Below are 24705 nucleotides of genomic sequence, written 5' to 3' on the forward strand. Positions count from 1 at the left end.
AATCCTGCCATGCGGTGATCAAATATTCAGGGACCACAAATCTCGCCGCACATTTAAAGAAAAAACACAACATCAAAGTTCAGTGGTAAAGTAAGCACTTTGTATACTACAATACTCTTGTAATTTCCTAAATAAAGAGTTTGCAGTACCTTGTTGATTTTGCGTATGAATTGTTATAAATCAGGATATTGTTCTATATTTTTTATTTAAAAAAATATATATATCGATCGTAGAGCACTATATTGTGATATATCGTGAATGAATCGCAGCAGGCTTTAAGATATCGGCAAATATCGTATCGTAGTTCTTTGTATTGATATGATATCGTATCGTGACAAAACCCGCGATTTACACCCCTAGTTATCAGGTCTGATTTGGCCTGATAATATTGAACAGAAATCTACTAGGGGTGTAACGATACATCGATACACATCGATTAATCGATATAATGCTCTACGATTTATTGGTATCGATGCTAAAGGTAAACATCGATTTATATCGCCGTGTTTGACCTCGGACATTAGACGCGACTTTATTTTGAAATCCAGTTCATTGTTGCTTGCTTCCTCTTTCCGGGAGCAGTGCGCGCGTGTTGTGTTGTGAGGAGAGCACGTACGTAAAAGGGGAGGCGACAACTAGTACGCGGCTCCTGGGCTGGTGCTATGGCTAGTGTCCAAAAAGACGAGGAAATTTGCTCCCCTTTAGGCTTCAAGTCATTCGTTTGGAAGCACTTTGGATTCCAAAGAAAAGATGGCTCGACGGACAAGACACGTGCAGTTTGTAAATCCTGCCATGCGGTGATCAAATATACAGGGAGCACAAATCTCGCCGCACATTTAAAGAAAAAACACGACATCAAAGTTAAGTGTTTAAGTAAGCAATTTATATACAACAATACTCTTGTAATTTCCTAAATAAAGAGTTTGCAGTACCTTGTTGATTTTGCGTATGAATTGTTATAAATCAGGATATTGTTCTATATTTTTTATTAAAAAAAAAATATATCGATCGTAGAGCACTATATCGCGATATATCGTGAATGAATCGCAGCAGGCTTTAAGATATCGGCAAATATCGTATCGAAGTTCTTTATATCGATATTATATCGTATCGTGACAAAACCCGCGATTTACACCCCTAAAATCTACCATTTCATATTCTGTAGTATGTGTTGGGTGTGTTAATGTTAGGGTTAGTCTTCACTGCATCATTTTACATCCCTGTCAATGTTATACTTCCCGCTTATATATTTGGGAATCCTAACCCGGAATGGCTAATATGAGCTCTCAGTTGGTACACAAAATACACTTTACCTTCACAGCAATTAATTAAAATAGGACAATATGCTTTTTCTGATTACATTACAAATAATATAGTCAATGTTGAGGTTACCATGTTGGCTTGTCCGTCAGCATATGTTCCCATTTTTCATGTGGCTCATTTGCAAAATAAATTTCCCACCCCTAGTGTGTATGTGTGGCTGTGCGTGCGTGCGTGTGCGTATGTGTGTGTGTGTGTGTGTGTGTGTGTTTGTATATTATATATATATATATATATATATATACATATATATATATAGATTTATCTTCCAACAGGACAATGATCCAAAACATAAAGCCAAATCTACAATGGAATGGTTCACAAATAGACGTATCCAGGTGTTAGAATGGCCAAGTCAAAGTCCAGACCTGAATCCAATCGAGAATCTGTGGAAAGAGCTGAAGACTGCTGTTCACAAACGCTCTCCATCCAACCTCACTGAGCTCGAGCTGTTTTGCAAGGAGGAATGGGCAAGAATTCCAGTCTCTCGATGTGCAAAACTGATAGAGACATACCCCAAGCGACTTGCAGCTGTCATTGCAGCAAAAGGTGGCACTACAAAGTATTAGCGCAAGGGGGCCGAATAATATTGCATGCCCCACTTTTCAGTTTTTTTATTTGTTAAAAAAGTTTAAATTATCCAATAAATTTCGTTCCACTTCACGATTGTGTCCCGCTTGTTGTTGATTCTTGACAAAAAATTAAAATTTTATATCTTTATGTTTGAAGCCTAAAATGTGGCAAAATGTTGAAAGGTTCAAGGGCGCCGAATACTTTCGCAAGGCACTGTAAATGTGTGTGTGCGTGCATGTGTGTGTGTGTGTATGCGTGTGCGTGTGTGTATGTGTGTGAGAGAGTTTGTGTGAGTCTGTGTGTGCATGAATTTGTGTGTGTGGGAAGGGGGGTGTTGAACTACATTCTATTCTTATCGACATACCGTATTTTTCGGACTATAAGTCGCAGTTTTTTTCATAGTTTGGCCGGGGGAACGACTTATACTGAGGAGCAACTTATATGTGAAATTTTTCACAAATTTTCAAAATAAAAAAAAAAGTGAAACCGCGATAAACAAACCGCAATGTAGCAAGGGGTTACTGTAATTTGAACTGCAAGTGACGTCAGCGGCGCATTGCGGCGGTTGTTTACATAAAGGACAAAGGATTCGATCACGGGTTTGATGAAGATGACGAAGGGCCCCCACGTACTACCGGCATCATTAGCGGCTTTGTTTGTAAGTGACACGGAGGATGAAGTGTTTGAAGGATTTAATGATTTGGAATGACACAGAAGGTTTGAAAAACTGTTATGGCTTTTACGCACGCCCAGTCCTATACTGCGGAGCTCTCCTCCACCTCCGTGGCTGGAAGTCGGGGCCGGCGCTCGGCCGGGTGGCTGTCCGAGGACGGTGGATGGGGCTCGGACACTGCTCCTACGCACGCCCGGTCCTACTCTACGTAGGTCCCAGCCACCTCTGTGGCTAGAAGTGCCATCTCCGGGATGGAAGTACACCGCCACACGCCTGGAAGTCGAAGCCGGTGCTTGGGGCCGTGTGGCAGTGATTTTTTTATGTTATAGTTATTTGATATATTTTATTTCGTGTAAAAACTTGTATATGTTTTTATCATTGTAGTTCAGTAGTTGTTGGCTCGTTGAACTCTTGTTTTGTTAAATAAAGAGCCGTTTACCAAACCCACGTCTGTCCTGGTACTTTGTTAACGCTGCAATATAGTTATATACTAGATATGTGGAATAACGACGAGGCTGACGTCAGCGGCGCACGCGTGGCGTTGTTGAAAAAGGACAAGGAATTTGATCGATGGATTTAATGAGTTGGAGTGACACAGATGGTTTGATATTGTTGTTTATATGATGGTTATTTAATATATACTTTATATATCGTTATATGGGTCTGTGGAATATTTAGAACTGCAACTCACGACAAGTCTGACGTCAGCGGCGCATACGCGTTATCGTTTACATACTAAAGGCCGATCGATGGATTTAATGAATTGGAGTGACACAGATGGTTTTATAAACGTATTTTTTATGTAAGAGTTATTTGAATAACTCTGAATGTAACGTCAGGCCTTTGTTTGTGTTCATGTCACGTTAGCATACCTATCGTTTAGCCTGTTGGTGCTCGTTCATGTCTGTTCTTGGTGTTGGATTTTGTCAAATAAATTTCCCCCAAAATGCGACTTGTACTCCGGAGCGACTTACATATATATGTTTTTTTCCACTTTACTATGCATTTTATGGCTAATGCGACATATATTCCGGAGCGACTTTTAGTCTGAAAAATACGGTAAATTAAACATCTGGCATAGAGAATTTAAGTTATTTTTGTAAATCCTTCGTGTGAATATGAATACAGAGATTTGAGACAATTTTGTGGATCCTCAATTTTATAATTTTTGTAGTACATTTGGTCTTTAATCGTAGGTCAAAATCTTTTTTTTTTTTAAACGAAAATGGTACTTTCCACGGGCTTTAATTATATTTAAACATTAAAACATGTCTTTTTTTTAAATGCATATTTGAACTGAATTTCCAAGCTTGGCTCCACTATGCTGCGAATACATGTGTTGAAACTGTCTGACTGCTGTCACCTACCCCCACTTGCTTGCTTGTAAGGGTTTTATGTTATCATAACAAGCTATTAAAGAACAGGAAATACTCAGTTGAACCTGATTATTTGAGCAACTATCAAGTGCATCTAACGTGCACACAGTTCTTTTTCAGATTAATGTGTGGGTGTAGTCTCTGAAGGTTTCAAATGTATTCTGCGGGTGGCTTTGATCACAATATTGGAGAAATAGAAAGCGCTAATGTGAGGAATCAAAGAGCATGATGCATCAACACACCTTGTGAAACTATTGTGGAAAACTACAATTTCTGATATATTTAATTCTTTGTTCACACTCCTTATAACCCACACTCCTTATAACCCATGACCTAATCACACGTTTTTATTCCTATTCCACACACTCTCCTTGCCTACAGGCACGGATCTGTTCTCTAACTGCACGGAGGAGTGCAAGGCTCTGGGCCACTCTGATCGGTGCTGGATGCCAAGCTTCATGCCCACTGATGGGCGGCAGGGTCATGTCCCCGGCATGGACTCGGTTGCCATCACAGAGGTACTTCAAATCTCTGAGCAAATTGCCAATAAGTCATTTTCCACCTTTGACAAAAAGCCCCCTTTCAGTCACCAATACAAATATCTTTACCATCACCACCATCATGGCACTCTAGAGCGGAAAGAGTTGGAAAGATTTCTGCCTAACTCCAAATCACCTTATACCTCAGTGTATATAAGTGAGTATCCTATTTTTCTTTGGCCTGAGTGCCTGCCCTATACTCTCTGATCTGGCCATCCAATTAGAGGAAGAAATTCTAATTCGATTTTCTACCTGAACTGGCTGGTGGAAAGGAGCGTGAAATTAATTTCAGATCTGACCCATGTTCTGGCTTACTGTCAAAATGATTAACTAACTCTTCCCTCCTTCAAAACTATCTCTGTTATCTCCCACTGTAATGATGTCGTCCTCTTTCACCTTTCGAATCCATCCTACATACCGTACTGTAAGGCTGCTCTTTTCCTTATGACACAAAATAGAAAACCTCTCCTGCGAGAAAATGGTTGCAGTAAATATGAGACATTCAGAAAGCTCAGAAAGCCATATGGGGGGAAAACAATCCTGTTTAAAGATTGTTGAAGAATATCATTGTCATTCAGCGATCGTCTCCGGAGCTAAGATTAAAAAAAACATTTTATGATAACTGAAGGCAGGGAAAAAAAGCAAGGCAACTGCCACGTTTCTTATGGAATTGCTGTTTCTAAACTGTCATTCAAAGGCCACGAAGAAATACAGCCTCAATCACTGGAATTGATGTTAAAGCTTAATTATAATTTTGTCTAGCAGCGACTGAAGAGTAGCCCCGCTCTCTCATCAGCAGTCACAGCTAGCTGGAATTATCAAACTGTCGGAACCAGGGCTGTGGACTCGGTTCGGACTCGGGGACTCGGACCCGGTCGGACTCTGTCATTTTTGCCGGACTCTAACTCAGTGCTGATTTTGACCGAGTCCACAGAGTCCGACAATAAAACACACCCCGCCCCTCCATGTCTTTGTTGATGACGTCACGGAAGGAAACGATCACAATTGGAAAATCAAAGTCAAAAAGTCAAAGTCTGCTTTATTGTCAACGTCTTCACATGCCGAGACACACAAAGAGATCGAAATTACGTTTTCTCTATCCCACGGTGACAAGACATATTACACGATAGACATACAAGTAAACGACGCAATATAAAAAACAAGAAGGCACAAACAATAAATAGTAAGAGTAATAATAAATAATAAATAAACAGATAACACAACAAATAAGAGCCAGTGTGCATACAGACAGTAAAAGTACAGGACGCTACGCAGAACGGGGAAGCGAGTTCAGGATCCTAACAGCCTGGAGTATGAAGCTGTTTGAGATTCTGGTGGTGCGGGAGCGCAGGCTTCTGTACCTCTTCCCAGAGGTATAATATGAATGTTATATTAACTATTATTTGAGTTGTCGTTAATCATTAGTTAATCATTAATCAATAAAGGAGACTTTGACTTTGATATCACGGGTCATTATGGCGAGTTTGGTGGAGTTTTTACTGCTTCTTCCAACTCCTACCGCGCTGACTGTAACTTGACACTCTGGCTGCGTCTTGCCTCATTTGCATACTCACAGTAATTGGATGTTTACGGAGGGGCGCGGAGTCCTGACAGCAGGCTGTGTGAGGACACACACTGATCCGACATGAGAGAAGAAAGGGGGCTGATTAACGTGTGTTTCTATCAGCGGATTTTTCACTTCTAAAAGTTTGATTCGAGGGGGCAGGACATCTGTTTGAGGGGGCGTTGCCCCCTCTTGCCCCTGCGTAGAGCCGGCACTGATTGGCACCAAAATTTACACGGACATCTCTACTTATCACTTGGCCTAAAATTTGGTTTAAAGAGAAAAAACAAGACTATGAACCAGGGCTGTGGACTCGGTTCGGACTCGGGGACTCGGACTCGGTCGGACTCTGTCATTTTTGCCGGACTCGGACTCGGTCAAAATCAGTCCGACAATAAAAAAAGAGGCAAGACGCAGCCAGAGAGTGTCAGGTTACAGTCAGCGCGGTAGGAGTTGGAAGAAGCAGTAAAAACTCCACCAAACTCGGCGTAACGACCCGTGATATATGTTATATCCTTACTATTTTCCAGGTTCTTAGATTGCAAGAATAGGTCGAACAACGACGTGAATGATAACTGCTTTATTCCTTACTCACAGTGCGTTCACAGGGCGTACCACAACAACACAGAATGCCCATCCCACTTCCGGGGTTTTTCTACTACGGAATTTGAGTTAACCCAAAATACACAACATCTCTTCCCCTCTTACAATGAACGTGCTATATGCATGAACAACATAGTCTTATGCACCTAAACCTTGACATCTTCAAGATCTATCAATAACTACCATTAAACAATTATCATATATGGTCCAGATAATTATGACAATAATATTCCCATGAAACCTTAACTTTGGGTGAGGGTGGACTACCTCGAATTATACCGAATTATAGCGAAAAAACGACGTTTGTACGACTGGTTTTTGATTGCACCCCGCTTCAATGGCAGAACGCGGATGAATTTAAAGACATCAAATGAGAATAATCCTTTAAAAAATTAAAATTGACTGACGCAAACCTGAGTTCTTCATGTTTTTATTGAAAACAACATAGTGCTGACGCTGTACGACATGCGTTTTTCGCTTTCCAAGTAAGGCGTGCAGGCAGTACCGCGGCAGGGGGAACAAGATCTTACGGGGGAACCAAATCAAGCACAACACCGGGAGCAGCGAGAGAACAATGTTTTGCCTCTAGATTTGGGGGGGAAACTGAGCGTAAGTTACGATCAATGCAGCCACCTTGAGTTGCACTTAGGCTAATGTTTACATTATGTACCAATGTCAAGGACGATTATGGCACCCAGCTTATATCATTGATGTGTTTCGATAGTTGTGGGGTCGTCACTAATTATTTGTGTTTAGATAAATGTCTGAGGTATAATGGTGTAAATCATGATTAAAACTTGAAAGTATCTGTTTATTGTATTCGTTTATATGTTTAATAAAGACAAAGCCATCACAAAACTGTTGTAATTATTTAGATTTTGATCTAAATTAGCCTTGAATAAAGACTAAGCAGTCACATGAATTAACAGAAAAAATGGAGAGCCGGACTCGGACTCGGTGCAAAAATCCGACCGAGTCCACAGCCCTGGTCGGAACCTTTACTGCTTTCCCAGTACTATCATTTAAAAACAACAGCATGCTGTTAAGAACACCGGGAAAATGTGTTCTTGTTTTCTTTTAATTAATGCTGCAGCCATGATCCATACCTTCCCTACTATGTTTCAGTCATGATCAAACATGTATATAAATAAATAAATAAATAAATAAATAAATAAATAAATAAATAAATAAATAAATAAATAAATAAATAAATAAATAAATAAATAAATAAATAAATAAATAAATATTCCTATTGTTTTGTGTAGAACCTATCCTCAACTATTCACATGCTCTCCATAACATCCTAAGATGTTACAAGATGGTAAAGAAATCCTGGCTAATAGTGTTAGTGATTGACTTTTGCAATGATACATATTGGCCTCCTCTGTGAGCCATTAGTTTTAAGAATAATATTGTTTGATTTGATGCCACGGATGCTTTTGTGTCATAACTTGACCTTAAATAAAGCTAGAAGCAAGCTATACCATAATTTAAGTACAATCTTGTGTTTTATCCACACCATCTACCTCAAAAAAACGTCATGACAATTGTTAGAACAACACATATTGAACGACTTTAGCATGATGTTGTCAAAAGGCTAGAATAAAATGCCATTCATTAGAAATAAAAATATTACATTGGCAATTAGTGATGAGGTTTTTGTAACAAAATAACAGAATATACAGTAGCAAGACACTAAAACAGTGTTGTGTGCATCAATTTAATGCCTTATAATTTTATGTACATTTCTCCTTTTTCAATTGTTTAGATGTATATTTTATATAGTACACATGCTGAAAAGGGCCCCCTCTGTGTCACCACATTTCCCACAAACACCGCTACTCATTTCCCTCTCAAACTAGATCATGGGAGCCCTTATGCAAATGAGTGCAACGATGGCAAAGTGGGTGGTTGGCGTGGTTAAGAGGCAACAGCAGTCGTTGCTGAGTGGGGAGGGGGTAGGCAAGAAGAGGAGTGGAGGAAGGGATAGAATGATGATAACAAGAGAATGAATCCCTCTAATCTGATCAAGTCAGTGATACGCAGACTCTTTTGTCCTGGGAAATGCAGGCCTAGGCATGGTTTTGGCCAAGGGTGGGGAGATTACTATCATGAAACTCAGACATGGAGACGAGGGGTTGTAAAACGGGAAGGGGAGGGGACTTTTTCAACTCTGAGTCGACTCACATTCTTTTGTTGATGTCCTAAATAAATTGGCCATGCAATCCTAACCAGTCACTCAACTCTAAACGGAGACCCCCACCCCACCCCCTTGCCCACACCATTCACGTGGCATATTATCCATGAACCATTTCACTAGAATTGAAATAGCCCAGCTGAGGATCAAGGAATGTGAGACATCCTATCACTTATTGTGCAACAGGGCTGTGTGAACGAGGCCATAACAAAGTAGTGGTTTTATTCCTTTTTTGTTGTACCAACCCCCACCCCATGCTGCACACACACTCAAAAAGCACAACGCTCTCCTGAACTTGTGGTTTTTTTTTTTTTTTTGCTTCTTCTAGAGAGGAAAAGGTTTTCCTAGTTCATTTCGAATAGACATGCCGGAGACTGCGTGAATTTGCACAATCATCCCCTCAACAATGAAGACTGTCCTGTTCAAGAAGAAAAATAACCGAAATACACACACACGCACACACATACACACGCACGCACATTCATACAAAATGAGGATGGTTGACTAAACAAGCGTCTCATCCTCTGCGTCCACTGGAATCCATTGAAGAAAAGGCCTGAGGGGAAGGAACTCCACCCTTTTGCTTTAGAAGACGTGAAGGAGGGGAGACATGTGGAATGAATGGCTGCAGGCAGGTAGACGAATGGCCCGAGTGGGAGGATCTCATTGTCTCAGCAGGACTGAGAAATTGAAAATAAACAAAGGATGGACTGATGGCTACAGCGAAGGGATGAAAATCAAACTTTGATCTATTTCTTTTCATTTTGTGCTGCCTGCTTACAGCATTGATGTATATCTTTGAGGAAACTCAAACCAGACATTACATACATACTCAGAGACGCCAAACTGTACAGGAGGTTCCTTGTGTGTTTCCAAATGTAATGCCATTCTTTTCTAATTTTCTATTCCGTTTTTGTGGTCAGGCGTTTCTTTTGTAATTTGTTTCAACTTTGTTTACAAGACAAGACAACATTGTTTTTCATGTTTTTATCAAGTTCTTGAATGTTTTTGTATCTCTTAAGGTTTGTTTTTCCAAGAGCTGACTTTCAGCAAGGACCTTAAAGTCATAGAAATTGGATGTATGTTTTTCACCACCACATTCGGGCTTGGACAGTGTTCTCGAAGTAGTTTCTATTAGGGGTGTAACGATACATCGATACGCATCGATTAATCGATATAATGCTCTACGATTTATTGGTATCGATGCTAAAGGTAAACATCGATTTATATCGCCGTGTTTGACATTAGACGCGACTTTATTTTGAAATCCAGTTCATTGTTGCTTGCTTCCTCTTTCCGGCGTTGTTGTGTTGTGAGCAGAGCACGCGCGTGAAAGGGGAGGCGACAACTAGTCCGCGGCTCCTGGGCTGGTGCTATGGCTAGTGTCCAAAAAGACGAGGAAATTTGCTCCCCTTTAGGCTTCAAGTCATTCGTTTGGAAGCACTTTGGATTCCAAAGAAAAGATGGCTCAACGGACAAGACACGTGCAGTTTGTAAATCCTGCCATGCGGTGATCAAATATTCAGGGAGCACAAATCTCGCCGCACATTTAAAGAAAAAACACGACATCAAAGTTCAGTGTTAAAGTAAGCAATTTGTATACTACAATACTCTTGTAATTTCCTAAATAAAGAGTTTGCAGTGCCTTGTTGATTTCGCGTATGAATTGTTATAAATCAGGATATTGTTATATATTTTTTACTAAAAAAAAAAAAATCGATCGTAGAGCACTATATCGCGATATATCGTGAATGAATCGCAGCAGGCTTTAAGATATCGGCAAATATCGTATCGTAGTTCTTTATATCGATATTATATCGTATCGTGACAAAACCCGCGATTTACACCCCTAGTTTCTATCACATGTGAGAAGTGTTTGCTGTACTCTTTTAAAAACTTTCAAGCTCAATATAAAACTATATATAAATCTGTATTTACTTGTTATGGAGGCGTGTTATCTGTTTCCCGGGTTCTGAATTCAACTTTGACTTCTTAATTTTTAAATGCCCCTGCTAAAGGCTTGTACATCCCATAAAGAAACATTGAGTGACTGAATGGCCTTAGCAAATGTAAAACCTCTCTAAGCTGTTTCATAACTTGTTTTCCACTTTTAGATATGATTAAAAAAATTTACAAAACTGTGGTAATAATTTCAATTAAAACTCATGGTAACTCTGTGTAATTGTAAACCAAACTTTAATAGGTATTTTATTAAGTAACAGAAGAATGGTAAATGTTTTCTACACAATGCAGCTTGAGTCATTATACACGCTTCTCTTTTTACTACACGGGTCACAACTACAAGAACACCATTATGCCAACAATAAACTGAAAAATGATCAAAAAAAGAGTTTATGGATTATTATTTTTTTACATGTTTATTACAGGCGGCAGTAGTTAGCATGTCCGCCTCACAGTTAGGAGGGTGCCGGTCCGATTCCACCTCCGACCCTCCCTGTGTGGTGTTTGCATGTCCTCCCCGTGCCCGCGTGGGGTTTCTCCGTGCACTCCGGTTTCCTCCCACATCCCCAAAACATGCTTGGTAGGCCAATTGAGCACTCCAAATTGCCCCTAGGTGTGAGTGCGAGTGCAGATGGTTGTTCGTCTCTGTGTGCCCTGTGATCGGCTGGCAACCGGTTCAGGCTGTCCCCCGCCGACTGCCCGATGATTGCTGGGATAGGCTCCAGCACGCCCGCGACCCCCGGGTAGACAAGCGGTATAGAAAATGGATGGATGGATGGATGTTACAAGAGCTAAGACCAAAATCATGATTTCAATACTTATTTGACAGGTTCTCCATAATGAAACTACATGTGTAGTTTCTTATATTTTTTTAAAATTTGTCTGGATTTAAAATCTTCTCTAGAGTCTATAATTTATATAACTTCTATAACTCTTTAACTAAAATTTTATATCATGTTCTAATCCTCCTTCTTTAAAGGATGTTATCACAGTCATATTAGTGTCTTAGGGCACCAGGCCCAATGGTATTTATTTTGACCCAGATCCCTGATGGTATCACAAGATCACGATATTAGATTGTGCTTTTGCTATTTTTCACATTACCACGATGCATTCAAATTACGATACGTGGAAGTAAATACCGTATTTTTTGGACTATAAGTCGCAGTTTTTTCATAGTTTGGGTGGGTTATACTCAGGAGCGACTTATATGTGAAATTATTCACACATTTTCAAAATTCAAAAATCCGTGATGTAGTGAAACCGCAATAAACGAACCGTGATGTAGCAAGGGATTATTGTAATTTGAACTGCAACTGACCAGCGGCGCGGCGCACACTCCAGCACTCCCGCGACCCCCGTGGGGACTAAGCGGTTCGGAAAATGGATGGATATGGAAGGGAAACATAGGTAAGCAGTACCAATGCGTTAGATCGAACTTTAGTCAGTTTTGATCATTTTATAGGAGATAGTTTGAGAAACGCAATTGTTAACAGAGGGCTCATTGGTTATTGGCTAGTGGGTGCATACCGCAACCCTAGTCAACCTCAGTTTGTTGCAGTATAGCTTCTATTTTATGCGCCTTTTACTCCGGTGCGCCATATATATGAAATAATATCTTTTTAAAAAAATTCAATGAGGTTGCGCCTTATAATCTAGTGCGCCTTTTGGTGCGAAAAATACGGTATATATGTTTTTTTCCACTTTATTGTGCATTTGATGGTTAATGCGACGTATATACCGGAGCAACTTTTAGTCCGAAAAAAAAAAGTAGTCTGAATTGTGTCACTCGCTGGAGTATTTAAAACCCTTTTGATAATTATCATCCTTCTTCTCACTACTCTATAGAGATTCCAGGCCTGGATGAGGCATTTGTTGTACATTATCAGTTAACTAAACTTTCTGCACATTGTTGCCTTTTATTTCAAGCAGAAAAACAATTGTTGACAATGATTAGAGCTTTTCAGATGCTTAATCGACTTTAAAATGAGTGATGCTGATTGTTATACGAAACATATGATAATACGTGTGGCATCAATACATCCGTATGCTACGGTACAAATCAAGAAAGCAAATCTGCTTTAGCGCCCTGTGCTGTGTTCTTCTTCTTCTTGTTGACACAATCTATAATCCTCTCGTTCCGTTTTACAACAGTTGTGTGGATTTAGGGGATCTTTTGTTATTGTCTGTCTCAAATGTATGTTGCAGTACTAGATTATAGACTTAAGAGATAGTGATGAATTTATCGTGTGTGTGATATCAGAAAAAAAGCTCTAAGGCAAGGGACAGCAATATGCCACTGTCAGCCCCGAAAAATTAGTAGCCCTTTCTTAAAGTGAGTTCACTTGTGAGGAGACATTGGGATTTCCTAGCAATTATTACAAAGTAATCAATGTAAACTTGCAGAGATTATTTTGGGAGGAAAAAATGTCATACATTAATATTTATCTTTCCCCTATCTTTCTAAAAAGCCTTGTTGAAATGTGAAAAAACTAACATGATCAGTTTTCACACACATTTAGAGTATTCTCTTGATTATTCTTATTAATAACATAAATAAAGGATGTGATACGGTGGGGTCCATTCCAGGGTATACCCCGCCTCTGACCGGAAGTCAACAGGGATAGGCTCCAGCACATCCCAAATGAGGATAAACGTTATACAAAACGAATGGATGCCTCTAACTAAAGTTAATTTGATGAACTTGTGATTTCGGGTAATTTTCAAAAAAGTTGCTGACCCCTTCTCTAATTCACCCATCATCCCGCCTCTCCATCCATCCCTCCCTTAACCCCCAGGCTCCATCCATCCATCCATCCATCCATCCATCCATCCATCCATCCATCCATCCATCCATCCATCCATCCATCCATCCATCCATCCATCCATCCATCCATGATCTGAGCCGCTTATATTGACGAGGGCCATGGGCATGCTGGAGCCTAATCACTTGTCATTCAGTCACTTGCGAATATTTTATCAACAAACGCATGCAGACAGTGTTTTCACAGGTATTGTTTGAAATGACAGTTTAAATATTAGTGAAAACACACAAGCTCTATTCCATTTTCTTTATTTGTGCAAATCCAATTTTGATCTATTGTTTAGAAAATTGCAAGGAGCAGCAGCCTGAGCCCTTTTGTTACTGCAAAATGAGGGCAGAGCAATCAGAGCTGCACCATTTAGACTGAGGACAAAGTGCACAGAGTAAGCGTGGGAAAATGATATCTTTTTTCCCTCCACATGACACTAATCTCTGTCAGTAGTCAAAACCTTTTCATTTATGCAATAGAATAGCCATATAACACAAACCATTAGCAGAATAAAAACGAAATGGCAACACCAACAAACACAGATTACTTGATGCCCCCTAAAAATCGGCAGGTGGATTTGAAAAGGACAGGGAGCGATCACTTGGCTTTCAATTTCACTGAGATGATTTGGTACTGGACGGGGATGAGGCTGATGTGAGGGGCGGCGGGTTCTTGTGATAATCAGTTTCAAAGTCACTTTCTACACAAAGACGAAGCAGATTAAAGGAAGTTAGTTTCATGTCAGAGTGCTCCTCTGCCAAAGCTGCTGGACATCCCACCATAAAAAAGATTCAGTGCTTGAATTCCCGACTGATCAGTAGCTGTGGAAATAACTGCAGGCAAGAATGAGAATCGCGAGCATGGTCCATTTAGATGTGGATGAATGAGTCAAAGACGCTGGGCATAACTTATAATAAAGATAGAGTGTGACGATGAACTGTTGCTGGTTCTCATTATCAAAATCCATAACAGTCAGTCTTAGAAAACTTCTTTCTTTAATGAATGTCATCTGACAAACCTCAATTTTGTGTTACCATTTCACAAAATTTGGGGATTAACTTGCTGATTTTGCCTTTTGGAGATACACTTTCATGCATTTAATATATATATACCGTTTTTTTCCGTGTATAATGCGCCCCCATGTATAATACGCACCCTAAAAATGGCATGTTGATGCTGGAAAAAAGCCTGTACCCATGTATAATACGCACCCAATTTTATTTTTTTTAATTTATTTTTTTAAGTCCCAATGATCGTCACACACGCAGGGAGGCAATGGGTCCCATTTTTATACCGTTTTTTTCCGTGTATAGTGCGCCCCCATGTATAGTACGCACCCTAAAAATGGCATGCTGATGCTGGAAAAAAGCTTGTACCCATGTATAATACGCACCCAATTTTTATGAATTTTTAAAAAAAAAAAATTTTTTTTTTTTTTTTTTTTAAGTCCCAAAGATCGTCACACACGCAGGGAGGCAATGGGTCCCATTTTTATAGTCTTTGGTATGGTCTTAACTAGGCTGGATGTCATTTTTTTTGTTGGCGTTGATTTCTCCGACTGCCCCCAAACGCACCACCGCGCTCCGTGCGCACACGGGAAAGAGGCGGCTCTGTATGGGAGAGACGTTGAAGAGGAATAAAAACACCCTTGGAAACCAAAACTTGCCCCTCGTCGTGACTCGGAGCCGCAACAAATGTTTCGGATTTGTGTAGGGTACATTGTGACAGACGGCAAACTAGCAGGTGATCGAGCGAGCGTCTGATACAAGAGCATTGCGGTCGTATGGAGCGTGTTTGAAATGAACAGCAGAGACGAAAGGAACAAGGCAAAGTGTTGTGAAATAAAATATTACCTGTAATACGCATTTTGTTATTTGCTGATTGAAACTGCTAATTAAACTGTGAATTGAAACTAATAGGTGGAGAACTGAACTCTCGCTCTTTATATAGCTGACGTGTCTTGCGCAACCGTTCTGCGCATCTGTAATGGGGGCCTCCGTATGACGTCCAGTCCGCGATGGAGATTAAAAAACAAACAATATTTGACAATAACACACCATCGAGGATTGCACCATCGCATCAAACGATGTGTCGTCAATTATGAATTTTACTAAGTGTGTTGGGCAGGATGGCTGAATGCGATGCGCGATTGACAACAAACAAGAAGAAAGGTGAGTTTTATTTCGGGGGAGATTTGTCATGTCTCGTCCCCAGTTTTGCTATGTGTCTAGGTTGCCATAGTTTCTGTTCGCGTCACCCCGCTCTTCCTGTGTCACCTCAATCGATGTAACGTGTTTTGTATTTAAGTCCTGTCTGCCCCTCGCTCACCGTTGGATCATTGCATGTGTTACTGTCAGTCTGTTCCTGTCTTTGGTAATGTCACCCTGTCTTTTTGTTCCACGACTTTGTCGGTCAGTCCTGTTGTTGGTTTTGTTGTACCATGACTTTCTTTTAAAAAAAAAATAAAAAATAAAATATTAAAAAAAAAAAAATTTTTTTTTTTTTTTGTACCCATGTATAATACGCACCCCAGATTTTAGGACAATAAATTAGTTAAATATTGCGCACTATACACGGAAAAAAACGGTAGTCTTTGGTATGGTCTCAACTAGGCTGGATGTATTTTCTTTTGTTGGCGTTGATTTCTCCGACTGCCCGTAAAGGCACCACCGCGATCAGTGCGGACATGTGAAAAAGGCGTTCGGACATGTGAAAAAGGCGGCTCTGTATGGGAGAGACGTTGAGGAGGAATAAAAACACCCTTGGAAACCAAAACTTGCCCCTCGTCGTGACTCGGAGCCGCAACAAATGTTTCGGATTTGTGTAGGGTACATTGTGACAGCAAACGAGCAGGTGATCGAGCAAGCGTCTGATACGAGAGCATTGCGTTCGTATGGAGCGTGTTTGAAGTGAACAGCAGAGACGAAAGGAACAAGGCAAAGTGTTGTGAAATAAAATATTACCTGTAATACGCATTTTGTTATTTGCTGATTGTATTAAATTATCACATTCATTGGTAGTCAAGAAGAGAAGAGGACTATTCGCATCGGATCCATAGTGCGCATGCGCAGTGATACTGCCTCGGTATGACGTCCGGTCCGCGATGGAGATTAAAAAACAAACAATATTTGACAATAACACACCATCAAGGATTGCACCATCGCATCAAACGATGTGTCGTCAATTATGAATTTTACTGACTAAGTGTGTTGTGCAGGATGGCTGAATGTGATGCGCAATTGACAACAAACAAGAAGAAAGGTGATTTCAAGTTTTATTTCGAGGGAGATTTGTCATGTCTCGTCCCCAGTTTTGCTGTGTGTCTAGGTTGCCATAGTTTCTGTTCGCGTCGCCCCTCCCGTCCTGTGTCACCTCAATCAATGTAACGTGTTTTGTATTTAAGTCCTGTCTGCCCCTCGCTCACCGTCGGATCATTGCATGTGTTACTATCATGATGTCTGTTTGGTTTCTGTTCCTGTCTTTGGTAACGTCACCCTGACTTTTTGTTCCACGTCTTTGTCGGTCAGTCCTGTTGTTGGTTTTGTTGTACCATGATTTTCTTAAAAAATAAAAATAAATCTTTTTTAATAAATTGTACTCATGTATAATGCGCACCCCAGATTTTAGGACAATAAATTAGTTAAATTTTGCGCATTATACACGAAAAAAAACGGTATATATTATAATTTATATATACCGTAATTTTCGGACTAAAAGTCGCACCGGAGTATAAGTCGCACCAGCCATAAAATGCCCCAAAAAAACTGTACCCATGTATAATGCGCACCCCAGATTTTAGGACAATAAATTAGTTAAATTTTGCGCATTATACACGGAAAAAAACGGTATATATTATAATTTATATATACCATAATTTTCGGACTAAAAGTCGCACCGGAGTATAAGTCGCACCAGCCATAAAATGCCCAAAAAAGTGAAAAAAAACATATAAGTCGCTCCGGAGTATAAGTCGCATTTTAGGGGGCAATTTATTCGACAAAATACAACACCAAGAACAGTCATGAACGAGCAACAACAGGCTAAACGACAGCTATGCTAACGTGACATAAACACAAACTAAGAGCTGAGAACGGCCCTGACGTAAAATTCAGAGTTATTAAAAAAACTATTACCGTATTTTCCGCCCTATAAGGCGCACCTTCAATGAACGGCCCATTTTAACACTTTGTCCATATGTAAGGCGCACCGGCCTATAAGGCGCATAAAATAGAAGCTTTACTGCAACAAACTGAGGTTGACTAGGGTTGCGGTCTGCACCCACTAGCCAATAACCAACGAGCCCTCTGTAAACAATCGCGTTTCTCAAACAATCTCCTATAAAATGATTGGAACTGACTAAAGTTCAATCTAACGCATTGGTACTACTTACCGTTTTTTTCCGTGTATAGTGCGCAAAATTTAACTAATTTATTGTCCTAAAATCTGGGGTGCGCATTATACATGGGTACAAAAAAATTTTTAATTTTTTTTTAAATTTTTTTTTTTTTTAAGTCCCAATGATCGTCACACACGCAGGGAGGCAATGGGTCCCATGTTTATAGTCTTTGGTATGGTCTTAACTAGGCTGGATGTAATTTTTTTTGTTGGCGTTGATTTCTCCCACTGCCCGTAAACGCACCACCGCGCACGGGAAAGAGGCGGCTCTGTATGGGAGAGACGTTGAAGAGGAATAAAAACACCCTTGGAAACCAAAACTTGCCCCTCGTCGTGACTCGGAGCCGCAACAAATGTTTCGGATTTGTGTAGGGTACATTGTGAGACAGCAAACGAGCAGGTGATCAAGCAAGCCTTGTCTGATTCGAGAGCATTGCGGTCGCATGGAGCGTGTTTGAAGTGAACAGCAGAGAAGAAAGGAACAAGGCAAAGTGTTGTGAAATAAAATATTACCTGTAATACGGATTTAGGTAGAGAACTGAACTCTCGCTCTTTATATAGCTGACGTGTCTTGCGCATCCGTTCTGCGCATCTTTAATGGCGGCCTCCGTATGATGTCCAGTTTGCGTGTGTGCGCGTGTGCGTGTGTGCGAGAGCGAGAGAGAGAGAGAGTGCGAGAGAGAACGCTCAACCGTAGCGCGCCGCCGACCGCCCAACTGCACCGCGCTAGTCGCATTAGTGTGACAGAGCCGTCGCTGAAATTTAGAAGATATTTTTAAAGTCCTGATGTACTTTCTAAAATTTAAGTGGACCTCAGTGCGCACTGCGCAGGGAGCTTAATTTGGTGCAGCGCGCCGGGCGCTCACTGTCGCATTGCTTAAAGAGCGCCTTTGTGTTTTAGGATGAACAGCAGAGACCAAAGGAACAAGGCAAAGTGTTGTGAAATAAAATATTACCTGTAATACGCATTTTGTTATTTGCTGATTGAAACTGCTAATTAAACTGTGAATTGAAACTAATAGGAAGAAAACAACTCTCGCTCTTTATATAGCTGACGTGTCTTGCGCATCCGTTCTGTGCATTTTATTTCACAACACTTTGCCTTGTTCCTTTCTTCTCTGCTGTTCACTTCAAACACGCTCCATGCGACCGCAATGCTCTCGTATCATACAAGGCTTGCTCGATCACCTGCTCGTTTGCTGTCTCACAATGTACCCTACACAAATCCGAAACATTTGTTGCGGCTCCGAGTCACGACGAGGGGCAAGTTTTGGTTTCCAAGGGTGTTTTTATTCCTCTTCAACGTCTCTCCCATACAGAGCCGCCTCTTTCCCGTGCGCGGTGGTGCGTTTACGGGCAGTCGGAGAAATCAACGCCAACAAAGAAAATTACATCCAGCCTAGTTAAGACCATACCAAAGACTATAAAAATGGGACCCATTGCCTCCCTGCGTGTGTGACGATCATTGGGACTTAAAAAAAAAAAAAAAATAATAATTTTTTTTTTTTAAAAATTCATAAAAATTGGGTGCGTATTATACATGGGTACAAGCTTTTTTCCAGCATCAGCATGCCATTTTTAGGGGTGCGTACTATACATGGGGGCGCACTATACACGGAAAAAAACGGTAGGTCGACGAGATATGAAGGCGCTAAGCCATGCAGCGATTTATAGGTTAGTAGAAGAACCTTGAAGTCACATCTTAAATGGACCGGGAGCCAATGTAAGTTGGCTAGTATTGGGTTAATGTGATCAAATTTTCTTGTCCGAGAAAGCAGCCTTGCAGCAGCATTTTGTACTAACTGTAGACTTTTGATGCGGGACTACATTACAGTAGTCCAGGCGCGACGTGACGAACGCATGTATAATAGTTTCCGCATCACCAGTCGAGAGTATCGGACGAATCTTTGCAATATTACGAAGGTGAAAAAACGCAATTCTGGTTATATTCTTAATGTGCTTTTGAAAGGAGAGAGTTTGGTAAAATATTACCCCGATATTAGTTACAGTATTGCTTTGAGTGATAGTACGGTTATCTATAGTTATAGCGGTTTCCTTGAATAAGTGTTGATAACGAGTTGGACCAATTATCAACATCTCAGTTTTATCTGGGTTAAGACGAAGGAAGTTGAGAGACATCCATTGCTTGATCTCCGCAAGGCACTTCTCAAGATTACAACAATCCCGCGGATCTGTCATCGATAACGGCATATATAATTGGGTGTCATCCGCATAGCATTGAAAACTAATATTATATTTACGTATTATGTCCCCAAGCGGAATCATATAAATATTAAAAAGAATTGGTCCGAGAACCGATCCCTGTGGGACACCACATGTAACATTATAGAGCTCCGAGGACGCATTACCATGGACCACTCGGTGCGTCCTGTTTGATAGATAGGAATGGAACCAGCCTAGTGCTGACCCTGAAATACCAACACAACTTTTAAGACGCCCTAATAAAATATCGAAGTCTACAGTGTCGAAGGCAGCACTAAGATCGAGTAGTAACAGTACAGACGAAATGTTTGAATCCATAGCTATGAGGAGATCGTTAGTCACTTTAGCAAGTGCTGTCTCAGTGGAATGATTAGCTCTAAAACCAGACTGAAAAGTGTCATATCGATTATTGGCGACCATGTAGTCAATAAGCTGCTGCACTACTACTTTTTCAAGAAGTTTTGCTATGAATGGGAGGTTTGAAACTGGCCTATAATTACTGAGACAGTCCGGGTCAAGATTTGGTCGCTTAAGTAACGGTTTAATGATAGCGGTTTTAAAGGCTGTTGGCACTATCCCAGAGGAGACAGATTATATTTAAGACGGACGGTCCTAAAATTTGAAATAATTCTTTAAGTAGTTTGGCTGGAAGAGGGTCGAGTAAACATGTTGTTTGTTTAGCCGCACTACACAATAGTGTAAGCCTTTCAAGAGACACGCTTTTAAAAGTTGAGAGGGTTGTTGCATGATCATCAGCGTTGGTAAACGGCGGGCTCGACCGAGCGATTGGAATGGTATTCTTGATCTCATCCCTAATGGATTCAATCTTAATCATAGTGAAAACAATTTTTATTAAAATGTTTTTCAGATATCTGCGGCAGACCAGTCAAAAACGTTACTTTGTCATCATTATCCTTGAAATATTCATTCCATGTACAGCGTTTCAAACTGTCCTTCAGTTTATCAAGTTCTGCACGCAGATTTTTACACACTGCAGTGAGGGAATCCATTGCTATCCGTCAGTGTGGCAGTAGTCACCATGCCTTCTTTTCGAATCTCAGCGTGCACCACATCTTCACCAGCGGGTAGTTGATCATTTTCACAAGGGACAGACTGGGAAATATTGACAAGTGCTGCTGCTGCTGCTGCCAATGCCCTCTCGCGGTCTCTCTTGCGCTGCTTGAGATTTTGTCTTCTCTCAAAGATCTTCATTGAACATTTGAGTTTTCGTTTGTGAGGTGACTGGGTATGCTCAAATATACTTGGCACATAGTCTGGGGATAGTGGCTCTTCGCTTTTTGCACCTGAAACAATTAAACAATCACATTATTCATAATGACTACCATAAATAATTAAGCACGTTGTTGAAGGGGATATACCCAGTTCAATTTGTTTCGTAATGGCATTTCATAACTTGACATATTAAAAAACTGAATAGAGTGAAATCATTCAGATACTGTACCTGTCTGTTCAAGTTGGTACCATTTTCATTTTTTGTTTATTTTTGCATGATGCCTCATCTGATTGGCTTGAAAACCTAACCAATAAAAATGTTGACCTTGTGCCAATGGCTTGAAAACTTTACCAATGTAGATTTTACCTTGTGCCAAATGAAGTAACAAAAAGCCTCTTGTTCAAAAATGCTTCATTAAAAAAAAATTGTTTCACAAGGTTCATAATATCTATTTTTTAAATTTCCTAATGCATTCACTCATGAGAATTAATTGTTCAATTCCAATATGAAGTTCAATATTTACATTGATAAAGTTTTCAAGCCAATCAGATGAAGCATCATGAAAAAATAAACAAAAAATAAAAACGGGGGGGGGATGAACTGAAGAAATCATCCCATTCCCTGCCTTGCTGCTCTTGCTACCTTTCTAAAAATGAACCCAGCATTTTCAACAATCATATTTGTATCATCCCATGTTGTATTATTTCGCATTTTGTGAAACAAATCAGGGGTGAATAGTTTGTTTACATACCTGATATGAAGTGCTCATTGCATATCCTTGTGTAAATCGTAGGTTTCCATCGTTCACGACGAATCGCCGCGATCCATTTATCGCGTTTTTTTATATTTGCCGGAAATCTATAGAAGCTAAGATTTGGTTTATCGCCTCGTCTATTGCTACATCCAACAGCACAGGTTTCCGGAATTTTCAAGCTCAAATAGCAGCAGATGTAACAAGAAAGCGTGTGGGAGTCGTTGACCGGCACTGAACTGGTAACCGGCAAGATGGCCGCCAAGCTAATGGGCGTGGCTGATGACGTCAGCTGCAAAGCCTCTATATATAGTACGTATAAAAAATCTCTCTCTCTCTCTCTCTCTCTCTCTCTCTCTCTCTCTCTCTCTCTCTCTCTCTCTCTCTCTCTCTCTCTCTCTCTCTCTCTCTCTCTCTCTCTCTCTCTCTCTCTCTCTCTCTCTCTCTCTCTCTCTCTCTCTCTCTCTCTCTCTCTCTCTCTCTCTCTCTCTCTCTCTATATATATATATATATATATATATATATATATATATATATATATATATATATATATATATATATATATATATATATATATATATATTCGGCTAATAACCTGTCTCCCTACAACATGGAAGATCATGTCAGGCATCATAGCGGCTAAGATAAGTGTACACATGGCTCAATACATGAGCACAACACAGAAAGGCATAGGCAGCAATACCAGAGGAGCCAAACACCAGCTGCTGGTTGACGGAACAGTCTCCCGAGACTACAAGACTCGACACACCAACCTGTGCACTGCCTGGATTGATTACAAGAAAGCCTACGACTCCATGCCACACTCATGGATTACTGAATGCTTGGAACTGTGCAACATCAACAGGAACCTGAGAGCCTTCATTGCAAACTCGATGGGACTGTGGAAAACAACCCTTGAGGCCAATTACAAGCCAATTGCACAAGTCTCCATCAAATGTGGCATATACCAAGGAGATGCTCTGTCCCCACTGCTGTTCTGCATAGGTCTGAACCCCCTCAGCCAAATAATCAACAAGACTGGCTACGGATACCGACTCAAAAATGGGGCCACCATCAGTCACCTCCTATACATGGATGACATAAAGTTGTATGCCAAGAGCGAACGAGACATCGATTCACTGATCCACACAACCAGGATCTACAGCACAGACATTGGAATGTCATTCGGACTAGAGAAGTGCGGTCGCATGGTGACAAAGAGAGGGAAGGTAGTCCATACAGAAGGGGTCTCACTCTCAGAAGGAACAATAACAGACATTGAGGACAGCTACAAGTACCTTGGTATCCAACAAGCAAATGGCAACCTCGATGAAGCCACAAGGAGAGGAGCCACAGCCAAATACCTACAACGAGTAAGGCAAGTCCTCAGAAGTCAGCTAAATGGCAAGAACAAGATCCGGGCAATAAACAGCTACGCCCTGCCAGTCATCAGATACCCTGCAGGAATAATAAGCTGGCCAAAGGAAGAGACGCAGACCACAGATGTCAAGACACGGAAGCTCCTAACCATGCACGGAGGGTTCCACCCTAAGTCCAGCACCCTGAGACTGTACACTAGCCGTAAAGAAGGAGGCCGAGGACTACTGAGTGTGAGAGCCACTGTTCGGGATGAAACAGCCAAGATCCATGAGTACATCAAGGAAAAGGCCCGAACGGATGACGTGCTCAGTGAATGTCTCAGACAATGGCAAACAGAGGAAGAGTGGCTAGAGACACCATCACGGGAGGACAAACCCCTACATGGGATGTACCATCGGCAGATAAGTGAAGTGGCTGACATCAAGAAATCCTACCAATGGCTGGAAAAAGCTGGACTGAAGGACAGCACAGAGGCACTCATCATGGCTGCACAGGAACAGGCTCTGAACACCAGAGCAATAGAGGCCAAGATCTAGCACACCAGACAAGACCCAAGGTGTAGGCTGTGCAAAGAGGCCCCTGAGACAGTCCAGCACATAACAGCAGGGTGTAAGATGCTAGCAGGGAAAGCATACATGGAACGTCATAACCAAGTGGCTGGCATAGTGTACAGGAACATCTGTGCAGAGTATGGACTGGAAGCCCCAAGGTCAAAGTGGGAAGCACCCCCTAAGGTGGCAGAGAACGGGCGAGCCAAGATCCTGTGGGACTTCCAGATCCAGACTGACAAGATGGTGATGGCGAACCAACCGGACATTGTGGTGGTGGACAAACAGCAGAAGAAGGCCGTTGTAGTGGATGTAGCAATACCGAGCGATGGCAACATCAGGAAAAAAGAACTTGAGAAGCTAGAGAAATACCAGGGCCTCAAAGAAGAGCTTGAGAAGGCCTGGAAAGTGAAGGCCTCGGTGGTGCCCGTGGTCATTGGGGCACTTGGGGCAGTGACCCCCAAACTGGAGGAGTGGCTACAGCAGATTCCAGGAACAACATCAGACATCTCAGTCCAGAAGAGTGCAGTCTAGGAACAGCCAAAATACTGCGC

General features: G+C 41.1%; 1 protein-coding gene across 5 annotated transcripts in view; it reads left to right on the plus strand.

Moving 5' to 3' along the window:
• The window catches only part of LOC133157148 (protocadherin-10-like), a 36290-nt gene extending 25307 nt beyond the window's left edge, over window positions 1-10983 (plus strand). The window contains exons 4-6 of one of the 5 annotated variants that reach the window (XM_061283471.1): window positions 4324-4460; window positions 4529-4638; window positions 9174-10983. In XM_061283471.1, the coding sequence (XP_061139455.1) occupies window positions 4324-4460; window positions 4529-4606 (215 nt within the window). In that variant the 3' untranslated portion in view covers window positions 4607-4638; window positions 9174-10983. Of the gene's footprint in view, window positions 1-4323; window positions 7061-9173 lie in introns of those variants that run through there. The other 4 variants (XM_061283451.1, XM_061283462.1, XM_061283480.1 and 1 more) reach the window with 4 other exon arrangements.
• Window positions 10984-24705: the final 13722 nt, after the last annotated feature.

This window comes from Syngnathus typhle, linkage group LG1 (genome assembly GCF_033458585.1).
Source record: "Syngnathus typhle isolate RoL2023-S1 ecotype Sweden linkage group LG1, RoL_Styp_1.0, whole genome shotgun sequence".
Taxonomy (NCBI): Eukaryota; Metazoa; Chordata; class Actinopteri; order Syngnathiformes; family Syngnathidae; genus Syngnathus; species Syngnathus typhle.